Genomic DNA, 19,053 nt, shown 5'->3' with positions numbered 1-19,053 from the left:
TATACTTTTTAAGTCATGTATCATGCATAGGAACGTTGACGCCTGCAAGGCTCTGGTTTTAATATATTGTTTTTTTTTTAATTAGATGCAGATATTAGTCAATTTATCAAGAAAGAGGAAGATGAAAATGATCTCTCATTGAAATCTGATGATCTAACCGATAGCAGTAAGTATCTAAACATGTGACAAAATACATGGGATTTGCCCATATATGGTTATAAGTATATTATCATGTCTATATATGGTCTGATATGATGCCCATATATTGACTAGTGTGAGCAGAGTCCTGATGCATAAAAGTATTTGAATATATAAGAGAAAATTGTGGGTTGGTTTTACACACCAAATTTATATTCTAAGATTATTTTTGGGTGAATTTTATTTTAATGCTTTGGACTTTACTTGTCACATACTATGCATGTTATATTGTTATTTTTGGTTTCGAAGGTAATTTTGGTAAGTATTCTCGTTATTTTATTTTCTGTCAAACGTTGAAATAGTTCATCTGATTTGTATTTTAAAATTTAAATGATGGTGTCTGCAAAATTTAAGTTTTGTTAAATATTAATCAAAAATTGCTTCTTTATCTTTAAAAAATTGAGGGCTTTCTTAAACTATGAATTTCTTCACAATATACAAGCCACTTATCAAACTCGTATATTTACTATTTTTTGGGGTAATTTATTGATTTACACTTATTGTACTTATATTAGGTTGTGGGTTAATTCTAAAGTGTTGTGTTGTTTCATGTATATAGAACTATTATTTAACTGTTGTGTTGCATATTTATTAAGTCCCAATAACTATGTGTTTGAACTTGGTGAATGAAGTGATCAATTTTAATTCTTGCTTTAATCTACCACATACATGACAAAAATAAACATGCAATATCGGGCAATGTATTCTTTTTATATTTTTCTAAAATTTGAATTTAAAATACAATTCCTTGTAGAATTTACCTTTTCCATGGATATCTCTTTTCCCTTGATATGCCCATATTTGGGTGTAATATGACATATATATGATATATGGATATATCACTTTATAAATCCATAGATATATAACTTCAACTGAACTTCGCTGCCCTTATCTCATAACATTAACAACCACCTCAATTTACCAATGCTGCAGTGATTCCCATAATACTTTGCAAATACCCATCTCATTTTTCTAAGGGGTATATTTTAAATCCCACAATGCATACCCATATCATGCATATTTCTTGCTTTTCTACCTTGTTAGCTGTGTACGTTTTACGCATGAATTTATGTATGTTGTGGTTTGTTATTTTTGCATGCTGTCTTGCCATTTCAGTCTTCCAAACCCTTCAACTCTCAAGTAGCCTGCCATTTATTCCGCCTGGTCTCTGCTCAGGGACCCAATTAGACTTCAAACCAGGTAGGATGCTTTCCACATATGCCACTGTACGTGTACACTACACATATGTGTGCACTGCACGTACTTTCCATACTGTGTGCTTTGATATTTTTTAAAACATTTTTCACAGTTATATTCACATACAGTATGTTGCTCAAATTTCTGCTCTATTCATGTAAATTGTTCAAAATAACCATTGGTTAATTAAGTGTGTGTATTTGTATTATACCGTTACATAATACTATGGTGCTAATGCATGTAGGTGCATATTTGTGATTTTTGCACTTCTATGCTGGGGGTGTTGGGTAGTATGAATGAGACCAAGAAGAGCCCCACTAATGTGGCATTGGTATAAAACTATTTAATTTGCATTTTGTATTATTATAATTCGGCTGGGCATTTGGAACAGCGCTTTGGAGGTGAATTCACTTCTTTAAACTATAATCATGTTAGCACTAGTATTTAAAACATTAATTTGCGTATATTGGCTGTTAACACACTGACCACCAGGGGTTTGAAAAAATAGTATTAGCCACTGCCAGATTTTTTAGCAAATTTTAATGCTTTTCCGAAGCTCGTTAAGAGTACATATATTATCAAATTGACACGTAGTGAATACTACAAGAATTACAAACAATATAAGCTTCACAATGGTACCAAACACATTATTCTAATCACGACATGTGACCCGTAACAGTAAAATGAAAATGACTCGCTTATGGAGATTTACGCAATTTCGCACAACGGAGCTGAGATAATCACGATTTCTTGAAAGTAAATCAATACCGCTCTACGCTAATGTAGACAAACAAATAGTGAAATACTTACGGTCCAGACTGAATATAGTGTTCAAATTGTTCGTACATGTCGGTAATTACCCCATCTATCGGATTCGTAAAAAAACCTAAAACACAGAGATATCCGTGTTTGGCAGTCAAACATTGCATTACCAAACACGGAAATCTCCGTGTTTGGCGGGCAGAGTGTTAAACATGTATCATGTTGCATTCTTCAATTCTTTAAAAGTTCACACAAGATTTACAAATAGGTGTGATATGCTCATATTTCGGTATAATATGACATCATCATACCCATACCCATATATATATATTGGTATGATGATGTCATACCCATATATGTGTATGACATCATCATACCCCTATATGGACGCATCACTCGCGTCAAATTTGATAGTGTGGACAGAATTTTAAAAATGATTTGTGTCCATACTGTGTGTCTCATTACAAGCAATGCAATGTTTGCACACATTGCATTATACACTGTCAGTCAGACATTTACATTCTTATGTAAATACTCATATTATTGGTATATAAAGGCCAACTCAGACAACGTCGTACAACGCGATTTGTTGTCGCGTCGAGTCTCTTAGTTAAACACATATGCAGTGATTTGCGTTGGGTGCATAGAATATTAAACAGGTTTAGTATTTCACACAATGGGTTAAGACTGTCCCCATTGATGAATTGCGTTGGGCTGCATAGTACAACACTGTCTGAGTTTTCCCTAAGTCATTTTACAAGCATCTAACAATTGTAGTGCAAGTATTTTACTATTGCAGTAATTATATATTTATATACATAATTTTATAATGTTACATTTAAACTAGTAATTTTATTAATATATATTTTATACCACTACTTGTACAGTTATTGAAATACTTAATTATTTAACAATAATAAATATTCCAAACAGATTATTTTATTAAAGGTGATTAACAAGTTATAAATTAGCATGCAGGCTGTTATATTTAAAAATAATATATTAATTAATATTTATGCAAATAATTTAAAACACAGATTGTTACTTCAAACTGACAGGTAGTGTGTTCGAAGGTATGTTAGTTAATTTGACTTTGACACCACAATGCACCCGTGGTTATAATGCCATTTGAATACACTAGAAGCCATGGTACCGCACAATAAAAAAACTACTTTAATGAATTTTAAAAGTTACTCATCTAGATGTTTTTGCATTCTCATTTTTTTTTATATTTTAAATGGTCATTCCTTTTTTCTAATTCTCTCTTCTTTTTTTTTAGAAAAGAAATCACATTTTTAGTAGTCACTGATTCTGATTACTATGCGTGATTTTCATATTTCTCAAAAAAATTCATTTTAATAACTAATATTTTTCCAATTTTGGGACATCTTTTATATACCATTTATATTTTCCAGTTTCATACATTTCTTTAATTGCAATATAAACTAAAAGATTAAAAAAAGAAAGTTTAATTTACATTAAATTTCTAAATACAGTAACTGTATTCAGAATAAATTTTGATCATTATGTTTTGTGCAACAGGCGTGTTTAATTTTAACAGCATGTTTTCTTTTTTACTTAGTGTAGTGTTAATAATGTCACAATTTATTTTGTTTCTGATAATTGATATTGTATATTCAAATAACAAGCATATTGCCATTATATCGTAGGCGTATACTGCCTTTATATAGTCTACAGCATGACCCTCATATAGTGTACTGCCCTCAGGGCTTGGATCATTAGGATTTTATCTTTGCAGTTGATTTGTCGTCAATATTATGATCAACTAACAGTAATATTTCTGGATAAATGCAATAATATTGGGTTTAGAAAAACGTTGCTTTGTAAGAAATATGTAATTTAATTGATATATATTTGGTCACCTTGCAGATCCAATTGAAACTACAAATCATGTACCTGTTATACAGACAACACATCATTCGTTAGCACAGACTTATCCGGAACTGGAAGTTACAATAGAGCATGGCATTGTCGATGCAGAAGTAAACAATAATAATTGTAAATCTAGCAAACGTTCACCAACAAGACGAGGGCGCCCAAGGAATAGATCAAAATCAGAATTTTCCCTACACAACTCAAATGGTGGTGCGAGAAAGAAGGCAAAAGATGGTATGTTGAATGAAAATCTAAATTGAAAAAGTTAACTAATTAAGTGAATAAGTGATGATGAATTAAAGAAATCTTAAAGTGGTTTACATCCTGTCGTGTTAATTATTACTACTAACATAGCCGTTTGTAGTATGTCCTTAATAAAGAATAGAGGATTTTATCCCAGTGTATTGTCTTATTCACAACTAAGATGACCCACCGGAAATAAGTCTTCAAACTTACATGGGCCAGACTTAGTGTGTTTTTCTGGGTGTGAAGATGATACCAAATTATAGACACTTATTGTCCTGTAGTTAATACATGAAATACTGTATGTTTTTTTGGTCTTAAGTTGAATATGAACGCTACAACAAAAAATGTTAAAAGTTAGCTTACCATCAATCAATAATGATAACCTCTATTAGTAACAATACAAAATCAATTGTTATCACAATAGAGACATTGTTAAAAGTGCAGACATGTTTAACAAGGAGGAGTTTCTATTTGTTTTTGCCTTATCTGGGATACAGGTTTTTAGCACCGATGAGCTCTAGAAACACTTGGCTGACTAAGAGATCTTTTTTTAGCTTGACTTCCTCTGTTACCTTTATTATACTGCCCTCATGAGGCTGATTGAATAATAGTGGATTGATTAATATGATCTTTTTTATATTTACTGCTTCTATTATACTGCCCTCATGAGGCTGATTGAATAATAGTGGATTGATTAATATGATCTATTTTATATTTACTGCTTCTATTATACTGCCCTCATTAGGCTGATTGATTAATAGTTGATTGATTTATAGATCTTTTTTAGATCTACTGCCTCTATTATACTGCCCTCGTCTGAGCTTTTGAGATTACGAGAACTCTCTTTTTTTTAATTTATATAATTAACTAGTTTTTTTGTTTTTTTTTCTTCTCAGGTCATACAACATATTTATGGGAGTTTCTATTAGAACTTTTACAAAATAGTGAAACTTGTCCAAAGTTTATCAAGTGGACAGAGCGTGACCAAGGGATTTTCAAGTTAGTTGACTCGAAAGCCGTGTCAAGGTTATGGGGACAGATGAAGAACAAACCAGATATGAACTATGAAACAATGGGAAGGGCTTTAAGGTAAGAATACATGTGGTATTTAGTGGCAGATCCAAACATTGGAAATATAAGGGCCCAAGAAGGAACTTTCACAGAGGGAGGGTCTACTCCACCACCTTTATTGGGGCTAAGATAATATATGATTATGGCACACGGAAATGGCACTATCAACTTAACTTTGAATATCATTTTTATTTTTCCTCCGTTTTTAAAAATATTGTTTTTTTGGTTTGTATTTTTTTTTCGGGAGGTGGAGGAAGGGGTTTGGTTGGCTGGGTCTGACATTATAGTCGGTGTACATACAGATTTATAATAATAATAATAATAATAATAATAATAATAATAATAATAATAATAATAATAATAAATAATAATAATTTTGGCTTATATAGCACATTATGCTAAAGCCTCAATGCGCTTAACAATAAAAATAAAAATGCTAGGAGAAATTCAAGAAAAGTACATGTTAAAAAGGTGAGTGTTTAAAGCTGCCTTAAAATCAACAATGTGTTTCCAGATTTTATTTTACACAAGCCAGATGGAGAAAAAAAATTGTGGTGCCCCCAACCATGAATACATTTTAATTAAATTCATCTACCACCAAAGACCAACAGTGATTGCCTTGGAGGGGGGAAAAATCCTCTAAGGATATGCAATGCCTCTAACCATCACTTTTTCCCGCACTGATAACCATATTTGGTCTTGTCTCAGCCTGTCTATTTTTATCTTAATGTATTTTCATTGATTAATTCTAAATAATTTTTGTTAATCTTATAGGTACTACTATCAACGTGGAATTTTGTCAAAGGTCGACGGACAAAGATTGGTTTACCGCTTCTGTGAAATTCCAAAGAACATTGTTGAGATTGATTGTAATTGAGCATATTTCTGACAGTACTAACACCTCAACCACTGTAAAAACCATCCCTTTTGTAAAATTGTATATAGAAAATTCACATTTTTGAGGAATATAACAAATAAGGACATGTAAAAAGGAGATCACACTTGCTGTAGAAAGAAGAATACGTACGACGACTTAGTGAAATGCGTTTATAAACATTCTTTCAGAAGAACTTTTTACATGTTTATGATGACGTTCGTGATGAAACCACAAAAGATTTTACTTCACTGGCTGTTAACTTTGAGCTAATTCAAAGATGTGTGTTTATTAACAATGTTGGATGATCCAAATCTCCAGTTGCCTCCAAAACTAGTTGATTTATTTGTTAAATCGTTTAGGTTGTACTTTATTTCTATATTGTTAAAGATATACAGTCTGTGTTGTGCTTATTCACGGCAGAGTTGTTAAATTACATGTACAAGTACATAAAAAATACATCATGCTTGCTTTCCAATCCCGTGGTCCTGTTTTGGTTTTTTTTTCATTATTAAAACAACTGTTCTCCCTAAGCCTCAATATGAGACCTGGTCTATCAAGCATCATGTGTTTTTATTTGTCATGTGAATGGACTGCCGCCTATTTAACAGGGCAGTGACTTGGTCGCTATTGGTGTAACCACGGCCATGTGCCTAAAGGAATATAATACAATAAAATTATATAAACTTATTTGTTCAGCCAATTGACAGTGTATATCTTTAATATTATCCATCTTCTTCTCTCAATAAAATTAGCATTTTAATTTATTTTATTTTTTATATTAGAAAATGATAAAAACGTAGGGTAAGAGAATAGGATATAATATGCTGGTGTTTGTTGGTATTGGAATGGTTTAAAGTTACCAGTTGATTTTATCTTTATTGAAAAAGGTATTACCACTGGTATTAATGTAGACAACTTTTAGATAACATTACGCTGATGCAGATGATTGAAAATAATAATATAAGATGTATATAGAAAGGAAAAACAAAAAAATTATCAAAGCTTTTTTAAGATTAATACATATTTTCCTTTTAATCTCTACTACCAGAATAATTAACATATATATTGGTGGTGACCTTTGCAGATGTGCAAGGAGCCAGTCCTTACCTAAACATATTGGGTAACAAAAAAACCTTCCAATACATTGTATTTTACCAGCTTAAACTATTTTTTCAAAAGAATGTTAATAGAAGTTTATGAGAACTCACATGGTTCCATTAGGAAATGTTATATATATATTATATTAAAAGCATAAGTGTATAAATATTTTAAATAGTTATTTTTATTGTTATTTTTTATATGTATCCTAATTTGTGTCAGACAACACAAAATGCTTTGTTTTGCAACCCTCATCTAATTAAGATAATATTCTTGTTTAATTTTAGTATACCATGCTTGTGCAGATATACTTTATGCTGTGGAAGTGAAATACCTGTGCAATACTCCTTTTACACTGCCAAGGCAGAATAAACCTGTGTTAATTCTGGAGTGATCCAGGGTGCATTTCCCATTCACATTGATTAAAAAAGTCTGGGTTGCTTCAGAGTTGCTCCCATTTTACACCGGCAACGTACTCGGGTTCAAATACCGCCCTAAAATTTTTTTGCGATGGTGATGATCGCTTCACTCGAGTTCCTCGTGACGAAGCCGCAATTATTGTCAATATTGAAGGAATTTATATGTAACTCTGGAATCATATTCGCTGTTTACACTGGCGATTCCGGAATGCATCCTGGTTGTCCAACGCTGAATGCGTCCTGCACATTGATCCGGGGATGTTTGGCAACCTGGGTTGTATTTTTTGACGTTTACACCAACCACAACTCAGGAGTTTTTTTAGCCCAAGTATTGCAAAATCCCAGGTTGTGTCCGGTGTCTTGCTTGCAGTGTAAAAGGGGTATAAGAAATTCCTGTGTGAGATAAGACAGCATATCATTTGGCAGCATGCCAAGTACAGTGTGTTGACAGATAACCAATGGCTGATAGCACGCTGTCCAGTAAGAGTAATTTGACCTTAGTTTGACCTGCAAACTACAGTATACTCGTGCTCCTTTCAGCAACTTATTTTTGCTTATGTGGCAAACAAGCCAGACCAGTCACTCGTCGCAAATCCTGTTTCAGAGATAACGACCAAAATATGCTGGAATATTTTTTGAAATCTATTGCACTAAACTAACCTTTATATATCGTGCTATGTTGTTATTTTCCCCATTTTCAATGTTAAAGCAACAATGTTTAACGATTTGTTGATAGTTTCTGCCTGAGAAATGCTCGAAATCATAAATTTTAAAGGCTGATTTCTTAAATATTGTTCTTTAAATCAGCTGTATGTTTAAACTCCTGTAACTTCATAATGAAATGCCAGATTAAATGGTTCTTTTACGATTTTTAACCTCTCATTTTATTTGGTGATGGTTTCTACCTGAAAAATGCTGGAAATCATAAACTTCATTCTCAAATATTGTTCTTTAAACATCTGTATGTTTAAACACCTGTAACTTCATAATGAAATGCCGGATTTTAATCATTCTTTTACCATTTTATAGCTCTCCTTTTACTTTACTACTAAGTTTATTTTTGCGATGGGTGACTGGTTTGGCTTGTCTTTGCCACATGTGCTATGTTCATTGACTTAACATTTAGTAATTACAGTTGATTGTTCAAATCAGGTTCCCTTGTTATTTCCCTTCAATTTTTCATTAAAATTTGTATGTTCTGATACATACAAACTATATACACATTGGCATTTTCACCATTGCTTATTGAAATTTGCCGTTAATATATGTTATTCTTAATTCATATGTTATATTTATACATTGCTCAGAATGCCGCAAGAACCAGTAGTAACTGATAGTTAACATTTTGCTGATTCTGTATGTTAAGGAAAAATTCAACTTTTAATATCAATAATCTTCCTTATGCAAATATAATATACTGTATGAAATTATTTTCCAAAACTTAGGCTTTTGCTGCCAAAGATCTTTCATTTTTTCCAAAATTTGTGTAAAAAGGGATGGGCCTAGACAGAAGTAGTGTTTGGATTTAGTGGGAGTGTTTTGAAAGCATTGATTGGTGCTTTATTTTTTTTTTAGGCAGATGTAGATTTACAATGGCTGAATTTTTATTAGTAACTACCTGGTAGTTTTCATATTACTGTATATTCATGTGTTATAGAAATTATCAGAGCACTTCCACTACCTTCTGTTCTAAAGTGGAGAGAAAATGTCGAAAGTCAAGTAAAATTATCAATAGAGAGCTTTCAATAGCATGACGATGGTAGGACGTAGAACATAATGACGTCACTAAGAGTCATTTGCACATGCGAGAAAGTAAAATTCTTGCGAGTGGAATCTGGGACGCAATTTGGCCAAATTTACGTATGCAGAGAACGCAAGATGCCCAGTAGGACGATTGTTATGCTCCCTAGTAAAGTTTACTTGACCCTACTTGTTAGATGACCATAAGTCCAGGATTTTTTCTACTGTGGGTGTGAAGAGCTTGATTAGAGATTTCTTGATGCTGCTGGGGTGAACACTCTTTTTGCCACACTCTAGATCCACTATTGGCCTTTCATATGAGTGTGCTGCCCTCTATTGCCAGGCTTTTTCCAATAGAAGTATCTATGTACTAATAATATGATCTGTATTCGGTCAAATGGGACTGTGTATCGGACCAATGTGTTGAGTGGATACTGTATTGTTTTTCTTAGCTAGCTTCTGTAAGTTTTATATTAAATTTGACTTGACTGGACAACACAACTTCCATCTACCTACCGTAAGATTGTTATATATTTTTGTTTAGTGTAAGGGATTTTACTTCAAATACAAATTGACATATTTGGACTCGTTTTCATTCTCTCATTTGTTGTTATACCTTGTCTTTATTTGCATAAATACTTTTATTCTGCATATTACAAGGTTCGTACACATGGGTCAGAAAAATGCAGATATTGTAATATTCTATTGGTGTTAATTATCGATTGGTCTTAATTATCAGTGTGTTAAGTGTCTTTCAAGTTCATAGAAAACACTAGTCAAACATTGTCTGTCCATTTAGTTCTTCCTTGTGATGGGGACAGATACTTTTTACTCAATGCAGTTGAACTTGCCTAAGTCAAATCCAAAATGCCATTAAAAAATTGTTCGACTTGGATAAAATTCGACTTGCAGATTGTTAATGGAAAACAACAATTTGGCATGTAAAATAAGTTTGACTTAGGCAAATTTAACTGTAGTAATAGCCATTAACATGTGTTACAGCCACACTGCTAGCAAAGTCCATAGTTAATCGAGGCCAATCCCATAAAAATTGAATTCTTGGTATAAGCTACCAGCTTATATTTGTGCTTGGCTCCATATAATAATCTATAAGGCAAGGTCACACATAAAACAAGTGAAAAACTTTGTGGAATGGGCTAGTAGTTAATTGATGACCATGTTGCAATAACCAATACTCAAAATTTTGTGGAGACACTTTCCTGGATATGAGCTAATTGTTTGGTCCTTGAGTATAATTTTTTTCTAATAACCACAACTTTGCATATCCGTACTTCTTTTGTACAAAGCATTATTTATTCTACGTAGTTCTTTTATACACAATTCGAGGAATCCCAGCCTAATGGAAAATTCAGTAATACTATAACATAATACCTCCATTTTGCAGTTGCTCTTGAACAATCAAATAATACTGGCATGTCGAGTGTACCTAAAGGTAACACAAAATTATCAGCATTTGTTGTTATGTAATCTCTTAATATTATATATTATTAATATTAAAAAGAACATTTGGGAATGGTCCAGAAGCTGTTTGGTGCATGTGATGACTTGAAGATATGTCTGACAGATGTAAGGCCACAGACTCTTGGCTTGACCAAGTTTCTGTGAGGATACATTTGGGAAGGGTCCACATGCTATTTGACTGGTACAAGTGGTAACTCTAGCATATGTCTGACAGAGGTATGAGGCCACTGACTCTTACAGAAACTTGGCTTGACCAGTGGCTGCCCCCCCAACCGTTTTTTTCACAAAATTTTAAAAATTTCAATGCATATCAAAGTTATGTGTTACTCATTTATCTATTCTGAAACCGTTGTGCCCTCCCCCCATTTGAAAGATTCTGAATATGCCCCTGTTGACCTGCCCGGAGGAGGTCCGTCTCCTCCTCTTGCCACATTATCTGATGCTGTATATACAATTTCACTTTAATTTTATATTATGGTAGCCATGAAGAGTAACACTACCTGTACTAAGCCCTGTTCAGACTTGTGCCTAAATATGGTCATGATGACATCACACCATTACTATATATAGGCACATCATGACTATATATGGGCATACAACAGTTTTTTTGTCAAAAAAAATTGATAATCTGGACAAAAACCCCAAAATATAAGTTTGAAACTACAGTACTAAAACATAGATAACAATACAATAATATAAACTACTGAAGAGAATGCCAGTCAATTCGAGAGGATTCTACATCGAGCAAATGTTCCTCACTCCTAGATATGCCATGACCAAATAATATGTACTAGACTAGAATAGACTCAAGAAAACAGATAAGTTTTAGCAAATTTGAATCCGAAGAGGGCAGAAAACTATCAATGTTCAGTCAAAATAAAAAATCCACACAAGATAATTGTTCACAAAACTTGGATCACACAAAATGGCATCTGCTCAAAGTGTTATTTATGTATACAAACTAGCATCCACTTGAAGTGACATCAGCTCGTATTGACTGGTTTTGACTGAAGGTACAAGCCGTAACGGTTATATTTCACTAAAATTTAATATTAAAGTATTTTAAATAAAAAATGTAGTAACCATCAGCTAAAATATTCCATTGCATCTGTCTCTTATACACATCTAGATGTGATATTTTAATCTACATAATAGGTCATAGATCACTCACAGAGTGAATTCTGTTCAGAAAAATTACATGGGAGACTGAAGTCCCTGAGATAATAATATCTGCACCATTTGATATAATTTCATAATACACATTCCTTAACTATTTACAATACTGACAAAAAAAAAAAAAACTTATGTGAGATTTCAGTAAAACTTAACCTCTCGTAAGGCCAAATAAAAAAAATTATTGTGTTGGTCATACCCGACCAACCTAAAATGTACAAAATTGTGGTTCAGCATTTTATTTATTTTTTTTTTTGTGACTATAACGAAAGATATATCTTGCTAGATGGTAAGAGATGCGACAGTGCTATGCAATCACTTGCTTTTCAGTATAGATTTTAAAATTTTTGTGTACTTTCTACTTTTTAAGCATAAAAACATGGATGACAATGGATAAGTCCCAATCGAATACACCAATTTACTTAACAAATGTATTATTACAGGTATTTAATTTGTCAGAAATTATTTTTAAGTGAAAGACTAAAGCTTGTTAACAATAGAAGCAGCCAAGCAATTAAAATATTAATATTACTACACACACTTATATATAAATGCAAGATTGCCCTAAAACTATTGCACAGAAAATTGTGATTCAATTGTTTTAGTTTAGATGTCCTCTTGAAAAATAATTATATTATTTATCTTGAATATCTCGCTGGCTTTATGTCCAAATATACAGGATACTTGTGGAAATGCAACTTAGTTTATAATACAATACATAACAATAACAACAATAATACTGTAATGATAACAATAACAATATTAACAATATTAATAATATTAATAAACATGAATAATAATAATGTACAGAAATCATAAATGAGGTTTCTTTAACAATATTATTAACAATAACAACATTAACAGTATTAGTTATAATAAAATTAATATAAATAATAATAATAATGTACACAACAGAAAATTTTAAATATGAGGTTTCATTAATTTAATGATCAATAACTAAGAAGTCACACACTAATGATAAATGATCTGATGGGTACGTTTCCGATGGCAACCTGTCCTTTCCGATCTCTTCTCCAGTTGGAATATGCAGTAGACGTTTAACTGCCAAGCCTTCCTTTGTGTACCACATGTAGTCAATAGTATGGCACTGCTCCCCATTCTTACGAATCTTCCACGTTGTGTAATCTGGCTCCGTTTGCCCGTCTTTGCTTAACAGTTTATATGCACTATTTAAGTTCAGCGGCGACTCTGCGAACACACAGTAAACTTCCTCCGATGTTTCTGCGTTAAAGTCTCCTACTAACACACCTGGATGAGAACCAATTTGGTTTGAAAAATGCTCATGGAGATCTAAACCCTGGCTGTGGCGGATGTATTCGCATCCGGCTTTCGCTTTGAGATGTGTCACACCGACGACAATCTCTTTCTTTGATTGGCCAAGTATGTTATACCTTAACGTGCTAATTATTCCTACCTGGTTACTCCATCTTTGATACCCATCATGTGTAACCTTTAGTACAAGTTTTTCACAGTTGATCAAATCGAACTTGTCACTTTTAAAAAACAAAGCACAGCCGTCTGGACCGTTATTGTATGGATTATCTAAACAAGGTGAGCTGGGTTTCGCCATAAACGTTCCGTGGTAGCCCAGTACTTTGAGAATCGGGTCGAAAAAATCATGGTAGTGGTCCACTTCTTGAAGACACATAACATCTGGGTCATAAATCAAAAGTTCCTCAAGAATGCGGAATTTGCGTGTCTCCCAGTTAAGTGCCTCCTTGGGACATTTTATGAAATTGTCCCCTCCATTTCCGAGGGCTGAAAATTGAAAGAAAATAATCACATGTTATTATAATTAAGACCCAAAATCTAAAGAGGAGTTTCTAGACAAGTTTTTTAATTGTGTGTAATTCCTTATGGTATTGTAGATGTCTTTGTTGACATTGATGATATTTTTTATTGGACATGATCCAACTGTTGTACAAATTATAATGTTCTTTAATTAACCCCAAAATATAAGTTTGAAACTACAGTACTAAAACATAGATAACAATACAATAATATAAACTACTGAAGAGAATGCCAGTCAATTCGAGAGGATTCTACATCGAGCAAATGTTCCTCACTCCTAGATATGCCATGACCAAATAATATGTACTAGACTAGAATAAACTCAAGAAAACAGATAAGTTTTAGCAAATTTGAATCTGAAGAGGGCAGAAAACTATCAATGTTCAGTCAAAATAAAAAATCCACACAAGATAATTGTTTGCAAAACTTGGATCACACAAAATGGCATCCGCTCAAATGTTATTTATGTATACAAACTAGCATCCACTTGAAGTGACATCAGCTCGTATTGACTGGTTTCGACTGAAGGTACAAGCCGTAACGGCTATATTTCACTAAAATTTAATATTAAAGTATTTTAAATAAAAAATGTAGTAACCATCAGCTAAAATATTCCATTGCATAATGCGAACTGTTGCAAGATTTGGGGCAGATGGAAGTTCATGGAAGCTTCGTCTGAGCAGCGGAGGATGTCCTTGTAATAATTCTTGACATTTTTTAATGACCTCATCTTTGTCGCTCAACGCCTCAAATACTGTGCTTACTGCAGGTCCTCTAGATGCACTCAGAAATCTTCGGACGGAAAAACATAAACTTGTAAATTTCCATTAAAACTTTCCAATATCAACCTCATAGGAGTGATGTTTTGCCCTACCTGACGTTATATCGTACCGAATACTCAGTACGTCCCCAAATACTAGCGAAAAAAATTTGCAAGTGATTCGGGTGGGAATCGAACCCACGACCTCCAGGTATCTAGCCTGATGTCTTAACCACTAGACCACCGGGGACGTACTGAGTATTCGGTACGATATCATGTCAGGTAGGGCAAAACATCACTCCTATGATTATTTCCTGACGCAAACTTTATATCTTTATAATATCAACCTCGCTAACTCATATATTTTTATCCATTTTTATATTAAATAATATATTAATAATGACAATTCTTGTGGCTCTTAAAATCTACTCCAATTCCCAAAGGATTTCCACATCCAACATTATTAAAGAAAACAAAAACAATAAAACTATGTACAAATATATAAAAATTACCTTTTTCTTCCTGCCATGACTCTTACTAATGGCAAAAAAGCACTACGGTAAATGTTAGTAAGGAATCGTTCAATCACGTCCATCTACAGAATGAAGAAAAATAATGCTATATTCAATTATTATTCATAATTAAAGAAACACACTTACACAACAACAGTATTTAGTAACAATTATTGGGGAATTTCCCTCACAATTCAATATCTTTTCAATTGTTCTTTTCTTTATATTCAAAAACATGCCTACATTATTAAAATCAAGTCTCTAAGTAAATTAAATAGCTACAGAAGCTGATCACTCACAGATTCTCCCCCATCCCATTCTCCCCACCAAGCAGGCAGCACCGACTGTTTTTAGGCTTCACAATTATAAAATAAATTATACATTTCCCAAAACATTTTTCCATCTGCCACTCTCTATCAACCATGGCATGAGGCTTACCACCACTGGATTTGATACAAGTAGAAGCTGGAAACATTGCAATGACACTAACCTACCCTAGGCTAGGCCTTATAGGCCTAGTGCTACTTTCCCGCAGCCCTCTAGAGTAGTATGGGGCTTTCTCTGTTCGTACCGGTACAGTGTCAGTCAGTAGGTACGGCCGCTTAGCCTAGCCTATTTAGATCATTATTGAAGAATCCAAGTAAACATAACATACCAACAGGCTGATATTATTAAGACACACTGTTGTGTTTTTCACATGAATTATACTGTTCGTAAATAAAATACTGTAAAGATATTCAAGTACTAACTAGCTCGCAAATAAAGTTTATACTCTGCATACACCACCGGTCCGGCGGTAGATGACGTTTCTCGGGGAAATACCGGAAACATGAGAAAACGACAAAATCAAAGGGAAAAAAAGAGAGACGTAACCAATTAACCGTGACTCAAATACATCGTTGAGGGCGCTTAACATCTTGTTGTAGACGTCCGTACGGCAGCGAATGTTTAGGAGCAGCATGGATAGTACATTAAAAGCAGAGATACAAAAAGAAATAATTAAACAAGGAAACGTTGTACGTGATTTAAAAAAAGAACAAGCATCTAAAGAAAAGGTTGGTAATATTTTCTCTTCTAACCGCTTATTTAAACCAGAATCCAAGGCCCAGGAGTATGCAGGATGCTGGGTCAGCACAGCAGTGCTGCATCCGCACAGTCTTTACTGCTCCGCTGCAGCAGTGCTGGTCATTCATTGGTCTTGCCCTTGGTGGGTAGCCTAGGGCTAGGGCCACCGTTAAAGGATACCTCCTCCGTTACTGAGCCCAATTTTCAGTGCAGTAGCATAGTACTTTCGTATTATTATTGTTCCAATACCGATAATACACCTGTACCATACTGCATAAGCCTATTTTAATACACTATTTAGATAGGCTCTTCTTTTTCCATCTCGATTTCGGCGGTCAAAAACATTTTTAAATTTTTTTTCAATCATATAGTGTTGTAGAATAATCTTTTCAGAACATTTTCCAGAAAAAATTAACAACCCTCCGTATGGAGTTAAAAAATTTTAGATAACATGAGGAAAAGAATTCAACCTCAGAGCTTATCATATTTCTGTTGGTTACGCACCACTGACTTGGGTTGTTGGTCATCACTTCAAGATGTCTACCGTTCCGTGGAAAAGGAGTATTCTTTCTTAGATTCAGAATCAAACACTTTTGAATACGTAGCTCGCTACAGACCTGCTACTGGATCCGTTGTCATTTGAGTCTAATGATTCCAGTACTGATTTGTTGTATCGCAAGTCAAAATCCTGTACTGCACCTGTTGTTGTCTCAAAATCAGGTGCCCACCATAAACCATTGCCTACAGTGGGTGATTCTTGAAGTAGTAATTGATGCAAGAAGTAAAGCAGGTAAAACAATCATAGATAAGACTAGGAGCTAGAGAGTGTTAAATTTGTTTACATAAATCTTTGATGCGAGTCCAGATTTGAGTGATGCAATGTGTGTTGTTTTAGTGTTTTTCGAGTGGATGGACTTTTATTCATACACAGTTCTGTGCCACTTTATTTCCTACGTGCTCAACCAGGATTTCTGATCTGAATTTATTCTTCTTTCTGCCAACTTCCTGTTAATTTCAACTTGCTGAATAACTTACTTTGTGGATGTCAATTTGGAAATGGCTCTTACCTGGACGAAACTTTATCACCTGCGACGATTGGGACGTGTCAATGCAAAATTATTGCCACGATGCATTGCAACATATTTCACTGATGTATCACAGGTGAGTGGTAACAAATTCAAAACGTTTTTGGCATTTAGGATATCACACATACTGTACACTCTTCTAATAATACCCATTACTCTTAAAAAAAAAAAAAAGAGATTGAAAATGAAATTAAATCAATAAAGTTATCTTAATCGTACTGTAGTTGCAGTATTTATTTCTATGAAATGCTGGGGTGAAAAGCTGTGGGTGGGGGTTTAATATTTTCAAGTAGGCCTATCTATAGCACGCTTATTAATAACAGTAACCCATATTCTAATAGTAACCCAATCAAAGAATAGTATACCACCAGGGTTAGAAGTTTTACGGTAAAACAAATAAATTAAAATCCATGTGTAACTATCTTTTCAAATAACTTAGAATGTTATGATTTTAAGTTATATTCTGCTAAAAAGAATTACTCATTTTTTTATGAAAAAAACTCAGTTGTTTTTATTTAAACAAATCATTTATTCTGATAAAATTCTTGTGTTGCAAGTTAACTAATGGTTTCTTTCTAATGTAGTTTATTTATTTATTTATTTGCTTTATTTATTTGCTTTATTTATTTACTTTATTGTTTGGGCAAGTTAACTAATGGTTTCTTTCTAATGTAGTTTATTTATTTATTTATTTGCTTTATTTATTTGCTTTATTTATTTACTTTATTGTTTCTTTTTCAGATTGATGAGGAGGTTGCAAAGCTTTTAGCTCTGAAGGCCAAGATACAAGATGCTCAGCCACAGAAGTTTGTTCTCAAAAACCCAAAGGTATAACTACAAAAAATATGTAAATACATTTACTCTTCTTCACTCCTGGAGATGTGGAAATACAGAATGATGTGAAATTGTTGAAATTTTTTAATCAAATGAGTGACAGAGTAATCATGTGAAACTAATTTCTAGGAAATTTTAACTTGTAGGGGACAAGAGATTACAACCCAAAACAGATGGCAATTCGAGAGGGTGTGTTCAAAACAATAATTAATTGTTTTAAAAGACATGGTGCTGAGACTATCGATACCCCGGTCTTTGAATTGAAGGTAGTATAATTTATTTTATGTAATATAGTCAATCATTTTGAAAGGTGTTGTGGTGTGGAGGAGCTCAAGCTTAGTACCTAAAATACTGGCCTTCCAATCACAGGTCCTGTTCAAGTCCTGCAATGTTGATGGAGTGTAGGTGTAGGTTGCTGGCTAACATACTTGCCTTCTAATTTCAGGTTCCTGGGTTCAAATCCTGCAATGTTGATGGAGTGTAGCTGTAGGTTGGTGCCTAAATTGCAGGCCTTCTAATCACAGGTCTTGGGTTCAAATCCTGCAATGTTGATGGACCGTAGCTGTAGTTTGTTGGCTAACATGCTGGCCTTCCAATCACAGGCCCTGGGACAGGATATTTCCTCACTCCCTAAGCCTCATAATGAGTCTTAATTTATGTGAAGTGTCATATTGTATATGTTTGTTTTTTGTAAGGGGTTTGCCACTTATACCATGGAGGAAATATATTAAGATATTAATAATATTTCCTCCATGCTTATACAAATAGTTATTGATATCACTAGTGGTGGATCCAGGAATTTGGGGCTACGGAGGGACTTTTACAG

The 19,053-nt window shown here is 33.6% G+C and overlaps 3 protein-coding genes across 15 annotated transcripts in view; 2 read left to right on the top strand and 1 right to left on the bottom strand.

Moving 5' to 3' along the window:
• LOC117112950 (ETS-related transcription factor Elf-1-like) overlaps positions 1-10,089 on the top strand; it is a 63,676-nt gene extending 53,587 nt beyond the window's left edge. For 8 of the 10 annotated variants that reach the window (XM_033256175.1, XM_033256171.1, XM_033256172.1 and 5 more), the window contains 6 exons: positions 86-166; positions 1,315-1,398; positions 3,195-3,230; positions 4,048-4,287; positions 5,196-5,388; positions 6,145-10,089. In XM_033256175.1, coding sequence (XP_033112066.1) covers positions 86-166; positions 1,315-1,398; positions 3,195-3,230; positions 4,048-4,287; positions 5,196-5,388; positions 6,145-6,247 — 737 coding nt within the window. In that variant the 3' untranslated portion in view covers positions 6,248-10,089. The remainder of the gene's footprint in view (positions 1-85; positions 167-1,314; positions 1,399-3,194; positions 3,231-4,047; positions 4,288-5,195; positions 5,389-6,144) is intronic. The other 2 variants (XM_033256176.1, XM_033256178.1) reach the window with 2 other exon arrangements.
• Positions 10,090-12,242: 2,153 nt separating this feature from the next.
• On the bottom strand, positions 12,243-16,052 carry LOC117112949 (nocturnin-like). 3 transcript variants are annotated; one of them, XM_033256169.1, is made up of 4 exons: positions 15,899-16,052; positions 15,244-15,326; positions 14,570-14,763; positions 12,243-13,938 (listed from the first exon to the last, which is right to left on the bottom strand). In XM_033256169.1, the coding sequence occupies exons 2-4, from the start codon at positions 15,324-15,326 to the stop codon at positions 13,103-13,105; spliced, it is 1,113 nt and encodes a 370-aa protein (XP_033112060.1). In that variant the 5' UTR covers positions 15,899-16,052; the 3' UTR covers positions 12,243-13,102. The 3 variants fall into 3 exon arrangements, with proteins under 3 accessions (XP_033112060.1, XP_033112059.1, XP_033112061.1); XM_033256168.1 differs by having other exon boundaries at positions 15,993-16,050; XM_033256170.1 differs by having other exon boundaries at positions 15,244-15,332; positions 15,899-16,039.
• Positions 16,053-16,145: 93 nt separating this feature from the next.
• Positions 16,146-19,053, top strand: part of LOC117112947 (histidine--tRNA ligase, cytoplasmic-like) — a gene marked incomplete in the record, with an annotated part of 7,204 nt that continues 4,296 nt past the window's right edge. The window contains 4 exon segments of one of the 2 annotated variants that reach the window (XM_033256167.1): positions 16,167-16,298; positions 17,240-17,469; positions 18,135-18,221; positions 18,374-18,493. In XM_033256167.1, the coding sequence (XP_033112058.1) occupies positions 17,365-17,469; positions 18,135-18,221; positions 18,374-18,493 (312 nt within the window). 2 annotated transcript variants of the gene reach the window in all.

Source organism: Anneissia japonica, unplaced genomic scaffold (assembly GCF_011630105.1).
Source record: "Anneissia japonica isolate Jap-2015-1 unplaced genomic scaffold, ASM1163010v1 scaffold287774_len439945_cov178, whole genome shotgun sequence".
Taxonomy (NCBI): domain Eukaryota; kingdom Metazoa; phylum Echinodermata; class Crinoidea; order Comatulida; family Comatulidae; genus Anneissia; species Anneissia japonica.
Note: the sequence above shows the minus strand (reverse complement) of the source record. Positions and strands in the feature narration are given on the sequence as shown.